This window comes from Lepidochelys kempii, chromosome 3 (genome assembly GCF_965140265.1).
Source record: "Lepidochelys kempii isolate rLepKem1 chromosome 3, rLepKem1.hap2, whole genome shotgun sequence".
Lineage (NCBI taxonomy): Eukaryota > Metazoa > Chordata > Testudines > Cheloniidae > Lepidochelys > Lepidochelys kempii.
In genome coordinates, this window is record NC_133258.1 from 31,429,768 (window position 1) to 31,443,417 (window position 13,650).

The following is a 13,650-nucleotide window of genomic DNA, read 5'->3' on the forward strand; positions in this document are numbered from 1 at the left end:
ATACACACAGACTCCATATACACAGAGGTGATAGCCATGCAACAAATTATGAAAATGCAACAAATTGCAAGACCACAAGATACATTAATTTCATGCACTTTCGACCAATTCACCTATCTGCCCACTAATCCATCTTCTTGCAAACTCATTCTAACATTCCAGCTCTCTGAACAGCTTAATAAAAAACCTGACATCAATTTAAAAGCAACCTGCTCAAAAAGTTTTCCTTTTTCTCACTAAAAATATGCAGTCTCTTCCCTGGCACCCCACTGCCCACACACCCCAGTTTTAGAACACTGATGGTTCTTCTGCATATAAAAACATCATGACTTTTAAAGTCCAATGTCTCAGGATCTAATGGGAGCTTTCCATAAAAAGGAAGATTCCTCAGCTTCTCAAAGGGACCCGCGCAATCACTTATGGCCAAGCATTTGATAACTATGTTTGGCCTGAATATGCAGGTGCGTAGATAATTCAAATAACTATGATCGTGTTCCCTTATCCTATCTATTCCAGTACTTTTTAAATTAAATAAAAACATTCTTAACATTTTCAACATTTTCATGATTAAAAAATACAGCAAACACACACAGTTTGTTTACGTTAAATATTACTCTGCAGTGTTTGCAACTCAAATATAGCAGCATTGCGAACCACATGGGAAAATAATTATTTTCATTGCCCAAGCTCAATGAAATGCATAAAATAGATGAATGATAAAGATTATCAACAATGAAAGTGATTTTTTGAGTATTACTAGTAGTACAGCAAAGAAAATTTACTTTTATACAACCTGATGGTATTCTTTTAAGATGGATGTTTATGGATCTAAACAGGTTGATAATGTCATTCACACTTCAGAATAATGAGTTTATTGCTATATTATCAATCTGTCAAAACAAATAGAGTAAAACAAGTCCCAGTATCCTGCAGTCTAATGAAGGCTTCTGCGTTTCTCATTATTGAAGTTCTCCATTCAGCTAGAAATAAAGTAAAGCCATTCTCTAAACACACTTTTATGCTATTGCTTACCCAATGTATTTTTAGAGAGAACAGAACTGACTTTGCTCATTGATAAATACACTCAGAAAGATTTCAAAGCCAGCAGGCCAATCTGTCTCGCTCCGTTCCATGGACGAAAAGAAAAGGAGTACTTGTGGCACCTTAGAGACTAACCAATTTATTTGAGCATGAGCTTTCGTGACCTACAGTGATTGGATGTGAGCTTATGCTCAAATAAATTTGTTAGTCTCTAAGGTGCCACAAGTACTCCTTTTCTTTTTGCGAATACAGAATAACACAGCTGCTACTCTGAAACCTGTCATTATGCAAGGCACTGAATTTAGCCATATGGAGTGGAAATCTATCAACTTCATGAAAAAACTCGTACAGATACAGACAGACATCTTCTTCCTTTCCAAATGCAAACAGATGGACATCATACCGAAAGGACTGAAGGTAAAAAATCCATTACAATCTACATACCACACAGACTATGCTGACAGCTTGTGCCACAGCTCTCAAAGAAACTGCGGAACCACCTGATCAACATCCTCCACAGCAAACAGGGAAAGATTAAGAATGAGCTCTCAAAAATGGATACTCTCATAAAAAACCAACCTTCCACACAAACTTCCTCGTGGCTGGACTTTACAAAAACTAGACAAGCCATTTACAACACACACTTTGCTTCTCTACAAAAGAAAAAGGACACCAAACTATCTAAACTACGACATGCCACAAGGGGCCACAACACCAGTTCCCTTAATCCACCCAGCAATATTGTTAATCTATCCAACTATACTCTTAGCCCAGCAGAAGAATCTGTCCTATCTCGGGGCCTCTCCTTCTGCCCCTCCACCCCCACGAACATGATACAGTTCTGTGGTGACCTAGAATCCTATTTTCGACGTCTCCAACTCAAGGAATATTTCCAACACACCTCTAAACAACATACTAACCCACAGAGACCTTCCTACCAACACTACAAAAAGAATGATTCTGGGTGGACTCCTCCTGAAGGTTGAAACAACAGACTGGACTTCTACATAGAGTGCTTCCACCGACGTGCACGGGCTGAAATTGTGGAAAAGCAGCATCACTTGCCCCATAACCTCAGCTGTGCAGAACACAATGCCATCCACAGCCTCAGAAACAACTCTGACATCATAATTAAAAAGGCTGACAAAGAAGGTGCTGTCATCATCATGAATAGGTCGGAATATGAACAAGAGGCTGCTCGGCAGCTCTCCAACACCACTTTCTACAAGCCATTACCCTCTAATCCCACAGAGGGTTACCAAAAGAAACTACACCATTTGCTCAAAAAACTCCCTGAAAAAGCACAAGATCAAATCCACACAGACACACCCCTGGAACCCCGATCTGGGGTATTCTGTCTGCTACCCAAGATCCATAAACCTGGAAATCCTGGACGCCCCATCATCTCAGGCATTGGCACCCTGACAGCAGGATTGTCTGGCTATGCAGATTCCCTCCTCAGGCCCTACGCTACCAGCACTCCCAGCTATCTTCGAGACACCACTGACTTCCTGAGGAAACTACAATCCATCGGTGATCTTCTTAAAAACACCATCTTGGCCACTATGGATGTAGAAGCTCTCTACACCAACATTCCACACAAAGATGGACTACAAGCCATCAGGAACAGTATCCCCGATAATATCACGGCAAACCTGGTGGCTGAACTTTGTGACTTTGTCCTCACCCATAACTATTTCACATTTGGAGACAATGTATACCTTCAAATCAGCGGCACTGCTATGGGTACCCGCATGGCCCCACAATATGCCAACATTTTTATGTCTGACTTAGAACAACGCTTCCTCAGCTCTCGTCCCCTAATTACCCTACTCTGCTTGCGCTACATTGATGACATCTTCATCATCTAGATCCATGGAAAAGAAGCCCTTGAGGAATTCCACCATGATTTCAACAATTTCCATCCCACCATCAACCTCAGCCTGGACCAGTCCACACAGGAGATCCACTTCCTGGACACTATGGTGCTAAGGAATGCATCTGATGAAGCGAGCTGTAGCTCACGAAAGCTTAAGCTCAAATAAATTTGTTAGTCTCTAAGGTGCCACAAGTACTCCTTTTCTTTTTGCGAATATAGACTAACACGGCTGCTACTGTGAAACCTTCCCTGGACAGATTACTAAATACGACAAATGATCGTGTGGTGATTACGTGGTGCAGATGACAACATGCCACAGTATTAGCTCAATCTAACACCTCATTTCATATTAAGTAATATAGCAACAAACGAGCAACTGATCTATTAGAGCAAATCAGTATGTCAAAAGCCCGCAGTGAAATGTGTTCAGCTGAGTCTTAGATCTATTTTAAAGACAGAAAAATATTTTTGGAAACATTATTGCCGCTACCAGTTTCCATGAAAATGCAAAATATTGTAACTATAGAATCTTTTGAAACAAAGAAACATAGAACTTACTTGCACTGTGCATGAAAATACTTGATCAGATTCTGAAGCAAGTCAACTCCTTTTTTAATCTTGATTTCATTGACTTTCAGAAGGTACTGTTAAAACAGTAGTTAACAGAAGTAAAAATAATGAAATATCAATTACTTTTTCATATTTTGTGATTTATAGGAATGGTAATTTTAATATTATTTTCAATTATATTTCAACAAGCTTTAACAACCACAGCAGATTTCGAAAAGTTGAAAAAACTCTGACCATGTGGAAGAGACACCTCAGGGCATCAACCAAACCTCAAACAACTGGTATCAATGCCAAGTCTTGATATCCAGTTAGGATACATGTCTGTAGTTAACTCAAATCCTTGCCCTTTAACTCCTGAGGCCTACTAAAAGAGGATCACAAGAAGCATGAGGGAGGCCTAGAGTGCCTTCAGGAAATCATCCTGTAACCAAACAGTGGCAACTAGATTCGCATTCACAGTCAAGCCAGCCATGGTGCAAGCCCAAGACAGATGTATCTGGCAATAAACATGTTCGAATGCCAGAAGGGATTTTCAGTATTGCCAACCCCAATCACAACTCATGAAATCGGGGGCAAGGGGGAACGCGGTTTTTGGTCCGTCTTCTGATTTTTGCATTCCCCTGTCCAGCTGCAGAGAGAGAGAAAGAGTGTGTGTGTGTGTGACAATTTCAGCATTGCCAACTCTCACAAAGTTATAGTGAGCATGGTGATGTTGGAGCCTGTGGGAGGAGCACTTACTAGAGACTCAACCAAAATCAGGGCCCATTGTGCTGGGCAGAATACAAACATATAATAAGAGATGTCCCCTGCCCTGAAGAGCTTACAGTTTAGTGCAAAGGATGGTGGTGAGTCTGATGTGGAAGCTGAAACTATGACTCCCTAAAGCAGGGGTTCTCAAACAGGGGTTCAGGACCCCTCAGGGGGTCCCAAAGTTATTACATGGGGGGTCGTGACCTGTCAGCCTCCACTTCAAATCCTGCTTTGCCACTAGCATTTATAATGGTGTTAAATATATAAAAAAAAATTTAAATTTATTGTGGGGGGGAGGGTCACACTCAGAGGCTTGCTATGTGAAAGGGATCACTGGTACAAAAGTTTAAGAACCACTGCCCTAAAGTCACCTCATGGAGGGGCCACCAAACATCCATTAAATGAAAATAACTTTTAATCTCTGCTAAGTAGGGAAGGATTTAAACTGGTGACCTACAGGTGAAAGGTTCTATCACATTAACAATACCCCAGGGCAAGCTTATTGGAAAGATACATTTAACTAATCAAATTCTAACTTTCTGAAGGCAGGGTCTTCCACTCTCTGGACACAAAGGCAAAATCTCCCACACTTTGCTTACAAACACACTAAGTCTGTAGTACCTATTCTTAACTGGACAATTCTCATTAACCAAATACAAATAAAAATGCAATAGTAAAATGAATATTCAAAAGTGAATTTAGATGTTGTGCTAGTATGTTTTGTAACATAAAATCATTCTAGTGATTATTCCAGGATCCTTATGTTAAAATTAATATATATGTATTTTTCCTCAACCCCCACGTTATCAGCATGGTTTGACACCATAGCCTTTAAATCCATCTCAGCTACAGGATTAACTAGTAGGGGAAAGCACACTGTTTTCCTTTATATCGATCAGCTCCTCCAGGGAAGCACAACATATACTTTGACAGTGGGTACACAAGTGTTTGAGAGAAAACAGAAAAACACTGGTCACCATCAGAATTCTTGGTTTCTATTCCTGGCTCTGGGAGCAGATTGTGGTCTAGTGGTTACAGACAGCATAGCCAAATATAAAAATAACCCTGTTTGGGTCATCTGTGGGGGTGAAACACAGGATCTTTGGATGTTAAAACATGAGCTACCTCTTGAGCTAAAGAATCACAAGTGAAATCCTGGCCCCACTGAAGTCAAGATCCTAGATCTCTTAACATGAAAATAGTAGGAACATAGGACTAGTAGGGACTGCCTGAGTCACTGAACCCAATCCTCTCCGACCACAGGCAACCCCATTCGTAAACGTATCAGTAGTAGTCATAAATCTTTATGTGTAATCTAGGAGCTATAGTATAACACAGATCTACACGGTTAAACACAAACACCTAAACTGACATGTTCCTTCTGAAAGTGTGTGGCAGAGGGGATGACAAATCTCTATTATAGCAGAATGCTACGTTCTATTCCTAGCTCTGACTGAAGTGACCTTTTGCAAGCTCTTAGTTATCTTCTCTGAGAAACCGGCAAATGATAGTTATTCCCACAAGTTATGAAACCTTGACTCAAAATAAGGGTTAAGAAGGGCACAGAAATATCAACTGCATTCAGTGGACGAGCTAGGACCAAAAACTCATGGTCTCTGGGCTTGCAATTTAATGCACCTTCCTGTAAGCCGTAAGAAATTTTAGGAAGGGGAAGGGGTTATCTCTTTCATTTTGCTTCTCCAAAATCATGTGACGGCTGCAGCTTTTCAAATCATCATGAGCTTCTGTAAAGTAGGGGTCAAATTAGGTCACCCATAATAAATTTGTGAGAACTGGCAATGCTGAACGTTTTACAACCACACAGAGCACTTCTTCTAACAGCTGAGCTGCTTCTTCTCTCTCTTTTTTTTTTTTTTTTTTTTAAGAAAACACCACAGACTGGGAAGAAAGGAACTCAAGAGAAGCAAGAGATGCACACACACAAAATGCAGTACTTCACTTCAGAAAATAAATAAGGATTTTATTGCTCAGCGAAGAAAACAAGCTACAATAAGGGCTGCAGAAATTCTGTAGGAATTTTTGAAGTATCACTAAAATTCAACTGAAATACCAAAATTGGAGAATATGTTTTATCTTGCAAAATGAAAGCTTCAAAGTGGTATAGGTTTATTTAATTTATTTCTTCTTCCTTAACTATTCAAGATCATGAACAATGGAACATTTTTGTCTGCAGGATATGGTTATGGAATATATTTAATCCTTTCTGTATAACTGAATACTCAAGCACAGCCTTCAGTGGTTCATTTTATTGTGCTCGTTCAAATGAAGCACTGAACGAATGAAAGCATCCAACCAGCTTCATACAAAATATGTTCAGCTTTTTTGATGTGAAGAGATTCAACAAAGCTCAAAAGCCCCAAGCTTGACCTCATCTACACTATCCTTTTTTCGTAAATTTTTCCTTGTTGTAGCAACACCAGGAACATTATCCTATACAGCAGGTTCTTATGCTGTGCTCATCTTCACAGTATTTGAGCCTCTTCTACACAGAACTGGTGAGAGCCTGAGGAAAGTAGCAAATTTTTCAAGTGGGATTTTCAAAATTGTCCAGAGGATTTGGACACCCATTTCCCTTTTTAAATGAATGGAGGTCCAAATCCCTTTGCCAGCTATGAAAAACTCAGTCTGAGGATATGTCTACACTGGAAAGTTTTTGAGCCACAAGTTATATCACTTTTATTAAAATGCTGGAATTAAACTGCTGTTACACGTCAACACAAGCAGCCTTGTGACGCTGGATCGCATCCACATTAGCAGTTCTTGCAAGGGTAAAGACAGCAGTGCATTGTGGTAGCTATACCACTGTGCAACTGGCTGCAGGCTGCTTTGGGAAGGGTTTGCAATGCCTCATGGGACAGGCACAGCATCACATGATGCAGGTTTCCCAATCCCATTGTTCCATGGACATCCTAACTACATTGCCAGCTGCTTTTCAACTGAAGTGGTGGATAGAGGGGAGAGTGTGTGTGACAGGGTGTGTGTGTATATGGAGGGGGAGAGAATGTGTGTTTTGGGGGACAGAGAGTATGTCAGCATGCCATCTTTTAAGTTCAGACAGCAGCAGGAAGCAACCAGTTCTGAGGCAGGGGGAGGGAGAAACCCCGAAATCAGCCCCCACCTCCCTCCCTGGGCTCTCCGCACAGCACTCTCTCTCACACACATACACATACACACACACACACACACACGCGCGCCTCTGCCTCGGTGTTCAGCAGCAAGAGCATTCCACAATAATGGTTTCCTTTGTTTTCCCGGAGCAGATCAGCAAAGCACGCAATGGCTGTCAGAAACGGTGCTTTGAAAGGGGAGGTGCGCACATCTCCAGGGCAGCCAAGTTCCAAACAATGAGCTGAGTGATCACTTGAGGCATTATGGGACAGCTCCAGAGGCCAATTACAGCACAGAAAGTAATCAAGTGTCTACACTGGCAACAGAGCCCTGGCGCCTCTGCACAAATAGCCTTACGTCAAGGTGGCTTTTTTGCAGTGCAGCAACGGAGGAGTTTCTGCGCCCAAAGTGGCTTGGCCGTGCATACATGTCTGCAGTTTGAGCGCAAAAAGCTGCTTTACTATGCAGAAATTTGCCACAAGCCCTTAGACTTTGTGTAGGAATACAGGGCTTTTCTAATGAATCACCACAGGCTCAGGTATTAAAACCTTACGTTAGCAATTCAGTGCAGTGGCTACTGAGTTACACCAGCATGTGAAATCAATTAGCTCCAACCAACACTAGAATCTCGAGCATCGGTGGCCAAACTGTGGCTCACAAGCCGCATGCAGTTCTTTTACAGTTAAAGTGTGGCTCGCAGAGTCCCCCATGTCCCCTCCTTCTCCACCTACCAGACTGGGGGAGGGGGAGCTCAGGACCTCTGCCTTACAGCAGGTTGGTGAGATAGGGGCTTCTGACTAGTGGGGAAGGGAGTCTCAGAACTTCAGACCCACGAGGCACACCTGCCAGGGCTTATGGCTTCAGTAGGAGTAGTGCTGAAGCCCCAAGCCGCGGCTGAAGCGGCAAGCCCCGGCAGATGCCTCGCGTGGGGCAGAAGCCTCGAGCCATGGCTGGTGCGCCCAGGCTCTCAAACTTCTGAAGATTGTCATATGCAGCTCGGAGGGTCGGTTTTGGCCACCCCGATCTAGAGTGTCTCAATAGAAGAGGCTCAGTTTTCTAAGCAGGTCTTAAAAAGTCTGGCTCCCTGTAACATGAAACTAAAAAGGTTTAATATCCTGAGTCCAATAATAAACTTCAAGTTTCCTTTGAATGCAACAGTTGTCATAACACAGAAACCATCTTTTCTCAAATTCCCTTTTTAAGAATAGGAGTACTTGTGGCACCTTAGAGACTAACCAATTTATTTAAGCATAAGCTTTCGTGAGCTACAGCTCACTTCATCGGATGCACACTGTGGAAAGTGTAGAAGATCTTTTTATACACACAAAGCATGAAAACATACCTCCCCCAACCCCACTCTCCTGCTGTTAATAGCTTATCTAAAGTGATCACTCTCCTTACAATGTGTATGATAATCAAGTTGGGCCATTTCCAGCACAAATCCAGGGTTTAACAAGAACGTCGGGGGGGGGGGGGGGCGGAGGAGGAAAAAACAAGGGGAAATAGGTTACCTTGCATAAAGACTTAGCCACTCCCAGTCTCTATTCAAGCCTAAGTTAATTGTATCCAATTTGCAAATGAATTCCAATTCAACAGTCTCACGCTGGAGTCTGGTTTTGAAGCTTTTTTGTTGTAATATCGCAACTTTAATGTCTGTAATCGCGTGACCAGAGAGATTGAAGTGTTCTCCGACTGGTTTATGAATGTTGTAATTCTTGACATCTGATTTGTGTCCATTTATTCTTTTACGTAGAGACTGTCCAGTTTGACCAATGTACATGGCAGAGGGGCATTGCTGGCACATGATGGCATATATCACATTGGTGGATGTGCAGGTGAACGAGCCTCTGATAGTGTGGCTGATATTATTAGGCCCTGTGATGGAGTCCCCTGAATAGATTTGTGGGCACAGTTGGCAACGGGCTTTGTTGCAAGGATAGGTTCCTGGGTTAGTGGTTCTGTTGTGTGGTATGTGGTTGCTGGTGAGTCTTCGCTTCAGGTTGAGGGGCTGTCTGTAGGCAAGGACTGGCCTGTCTCCCAAGATTTGTGAGAGTGTTGGGCCATCTTTCAGAATAGGTTGTAGATCCTTAATAATGCGTTGGAGAGGTTTTAGTTGGGGGCTGAAGGTGACGGCTAGTGGCCTTCTGTTATTTTCTTTGTTAGGCCTGTCCTCTAGTAGGTGACTTCTGGGAACTCTTCTGGCTCTATCAATGTGTATACCTTCAAATCAGCAGCACTGCTATGGGTACCCGCATGGCCCCACAGTATGCCAACATTTTTATGGCTGACTTAGAACAACGCTTCCTCAGCTCTCGTCCCCTAACGCCCCTACTCTACTTGCGCTATATTGATGATATCTTCATCATCTGGACCCATGGAAAAGAAGCCCTTGAGGAATTCCACCATGATTTCAACAATTTCCATCCCACCATCAACCTCAGCCTGGTCCAGTCCACACAAGAGATTCACTTCCTGGACACTACAGTGCTAATAAACGATGGTCACATAAACACCACCCTATACCAGAAACCTACTAACCGCTATTCCTACCTACATGCCTCCAGCTTTCACCCTGACCACACCACACGATCCATCGTTTACAGCCAAGCTCTGCGATACAACCGCATTTGCTCCAACCCCTCAGACAGAGACAAACACCTACAGGATCTCTATCAAGCATTCTTACAACTACAATACCCACCTGCGGAAGTGAAGAAACAGATTGATAGAGCCAGAAGAGTTCCCAGAAGTCACCTACTACAGGACAGGCCTAACAAAGAAAATAACAGAAGGCCACTAGCCGTCACCTTCAGCCCCCAACTAAAACCTCTCCAACGCATTATTAAGGATCTACAACCTATCCTGAAGGATGACCCAACGCTCTCACAAATCTTGTGAGAGAGGCCAGTCCTTGCCTACAGACAGCCCCCCAACCTGAAGCGAAGACTCACCAGCAACCACATACCACACAACAGAACCACTAATCCAGGAACCTATCCTTGCAACAAAGCCCGTTGCCAACTGTGCCCACATATCTATTCAGGGGACACCATCACAGGGCCTAATAACATCACCCACATTATCAGAGGCTCGTTCACCTGCACATCCACCAATGTGATATATGCCATCATGTGCCAGCAATGCCCCTCTGCCATGTACATTGGTCAAACTGGACAGTCTCTACATAAAAGAATAAATGGACACAAATCAGATGTCAAGAATTACAACATTCATAAACCAGTCAGAGAACACTTCAATCTCTCTGGTCACGCGATTACAGACATTAAAGTTGCGATATTACAACAAAAAAGCTTCAAAACCAGACTCCAGCGTGAGACTGTTGAATTGGAATTCATTTGCAAATTGGATACAATTAACTTAGGCTTGAATAGAGACTGGGAGTGGCTAAGTCTTTATGCAAGGTAACCTATTTCCCCTTGTTTTTTCCTCCTCCGCCCCCCCCCCCCCCGACGTTCTTGTTAAACCCTGGATGTTAAACCCTGGATTTGTGCTGGAAATGGCCCAACTTGATTATCATACACATTGTAAGGAGAGTGATCACTTTAGATAAGCTATTAACAGCAGGAGAGTGGGGTGGGAGGAGGTATTTTTTCATGCTTTGTGTGTATAAAAAGATCTTCTACACTTTCCACAGTGTGCATCCGATGAAGTGAGCTGTAGCTCACGAAAGCTTATGCTTAAATAAATTGGTTAGTCTCTAAGATGTCACAAGTACTCCTTTTCTTTTTGCGAATACAGACTAACACGGCTGTTACTCTGAAACCTTTTTAAGAATATTAATGGAACAATTGTATTCTGTGTTAAATCTTACCTCACACATCTGAAGCTGGAAGAATCGTCTTTCTTTCTCCATCTCTTCTGCAATTTCAGCTCCACTTATTTCTGTACGGATCATTCCATGTAGCTTAGCATGCTCCTTTTTCTCTTTCTCTATTTTCGTACTATGTGGGAAAGAAAAGCTAAATCAAGTACACTACATGGACCCTTGTAGTTCTGCAAGTTTTAGATTATTTCCAATTTCTATTTCATTTGAAATTTGATGGTGACCAAGAAACAGCCAATGACTTGCTGTGATAGAAGTCTAATGCAACTGCACTACCATGAGTGACTGACACAGGAACTCAAAAAGAGTGGTAGGAAGATACAGTGTTATCTCATTGAGAGAAAAGACACATTTGTGATTCAAATTAATGCTGAATCCCAACTGACTAATCTTGGTTAACAGAGCTTAATTATGTCACTAGATTTTCAAAGCTTCCCCTGTCATCATGGCTTCCTTTCTGTGTGTAGGGTTCCCAAAGCCCAAAGCACAGCTGCCATCTCTTCTGCTGCTGAGCCAGCTGGCACTGGGGTCGCGGCCAGCTGGCTGTGTTGCAAATTTTAAAGTCTGCTAAACCAGGTGCCTTGATCCTCTGAAGGTTTCTACCAGTTTTCTGAAACCTATGTGTAATATGGGTTCTACTATATTGGAGCAAGAATTATAGTATTTTCTCATGACATGGTTTTAAGATTACTCTAAATGGAGAACCTGAATTTAGTGTAAAATGACTTGCATATATTTAGAATTTCCAGTCATCAATAAGCTCTGTACTTGCATCTTCTCTCAAGAGAATGATTAAGTGTCTCATCCTGAGCCCCAAGCAGCCAGGGGATATACCAGAATTAATCTTTCCATCAACCTTGCAACTGAGAAATGTTCTGGAACACAAACATTTAATCCCCACTACACCCTCATTGGTAAATCAAATAAAACAAATTCCTTGCAATTTTTCAGTATCCCTGGACATATCCAGCTAGCATTTGCAGACTTTCAGCCTATGACGTTTTCCATGAATGAAGGGATATCCTAAGAAAAACTCCTCCCTCTTTCACAGAGATTCATAGATTTCAAGGTCAGAAGGTATCATTGTAAAATATAACGGCACAGCAATTTTTACTCCTCCCACTGCAACCACATTTGAATGCATGACTTCTAGCTTCAGAAGGGGGAGCCATTCCCCTAAGCCACCAGGCCATCTAACCTCTCCAGGGGATATACATCCTACACAATCGTTTACATGAATCAAAAGCTAACTCCAGAACTTTTCTGGAGCCAGACAGAGCCTTGATGCTAAATGCATAGGTGAAAAGCTCCATGAAATTTCAAGGAGACAAAAGCACACAGGTCAAGGTCATGAATAGGAATGATCCCATACAGGCATCAGGGGAAGAAATCAGAGGGGTGCCAAGGAAAAGTCTGCATTCCTGTCCCATTATGGCTACATAGCAGTAACAGAGCTTATCTCTAGGCCCAGTGCTTTTAAGCTTTTTGTGGATGATCCTTTATATGTTCAGAGTAAACACCAGGACCAGATGATGTGGAAGTAAACCAACAAAATGAAAAAAGAAAAGGAGGACTTGTGGCACCTTAGAGACTAACAAATTTATTTGAGCATAAGCTTTCGTGAGCTACAGCTCATGTGAGCTTGTGCTCAAATAAATTTGTTAGTCTCTAAGGTGCCACAAGTCCTCCTTTTCTTTTTGCGGATACAGACTAACATGGCTGCTACTCTGCAACAAAATGAAGACTCCATTATTTTAAGTGCTAAAAATATCAGCATCACAAATGGTGACGGCCTATGTTAATAAGAAAAAGCGAGTAATATCAGCAATGGTACAAATAGATCTACCCAAAGAAACCTGATGCCAGGCACAAAGGATTAACCAGGCACCAGTTATGAAAAACAAGGGGAAAGGATTGATGCAAAGAATTTACAGAAAATAGTGAAATTAGCTCTCCTTTCTTTTTTGGCACTGTAGGCAGAGTAGCCTGTGCATACGCAAGCTCCTGCCAACCAGGGAAACTAGATGGGTGGGTTTCAGAACTTCAAACATGAGAGAAAGTACCCAAAAAATGTTTTTAAATCTCTCAATTTCAACAGTAGCCCATGGGAAATAATGAGAGAACTGAATTAACTGAAATGTGATCAGGTCTACATCAACAACTACTGGCATCTGGTTTGCTCACACAGCACAAAACTTGAACCTAGATTTTCCAAGAAGATCAATTGTGTGAAACTATCCAGTCAATGAAGCAGTTACATTTTAGAAAGAAATACAAGGGTAATAACCCCCAAAACACAACAGAAAAATTGTTTAATGCCATAACAAAATATTTTGTAGTTCATTCTAGCTTATCAGGTGGAAGCAGGGGAAACATTACACAAACAAAAAACCCAAACTTTACACACACTGTCACAATCAACTGACCACAACAAAAA

General features: G+C 42.0%; 1 protein-coding gene across 3 annotated transcripts in view; it reads right to left on the reverse strand.

Moving 5' to 3' along the window:
• The window catches only part of ASAP2 (ArfGAP with SH3 domain, ankyrin repeat and PH domain 2), a 168,161-nt gene that overhangs the window by 79,224 nt on the left and 75,287 nt on the right, over positions 1–13,650 (reverse strand). For all 3 annotated transcript variants that reach the window (XM_073336056.1, XM_073336057.1, XM_073336058.1), the window contains 2 exons: positions 11,202–11,331; positions 3,479–3,564 (listed from right to left, as the gene is read on the reverse strand). In XM_073336056.1, the coding sequence (XP_073192157.1) occupies positions 3,479–3,564; positions 11,202–11,331 (216 nt within the window). The remainder of the gene's footprint in view (positions 1–3,478; positions 3,565–11,201; positions 11,332–13,650) is intronic.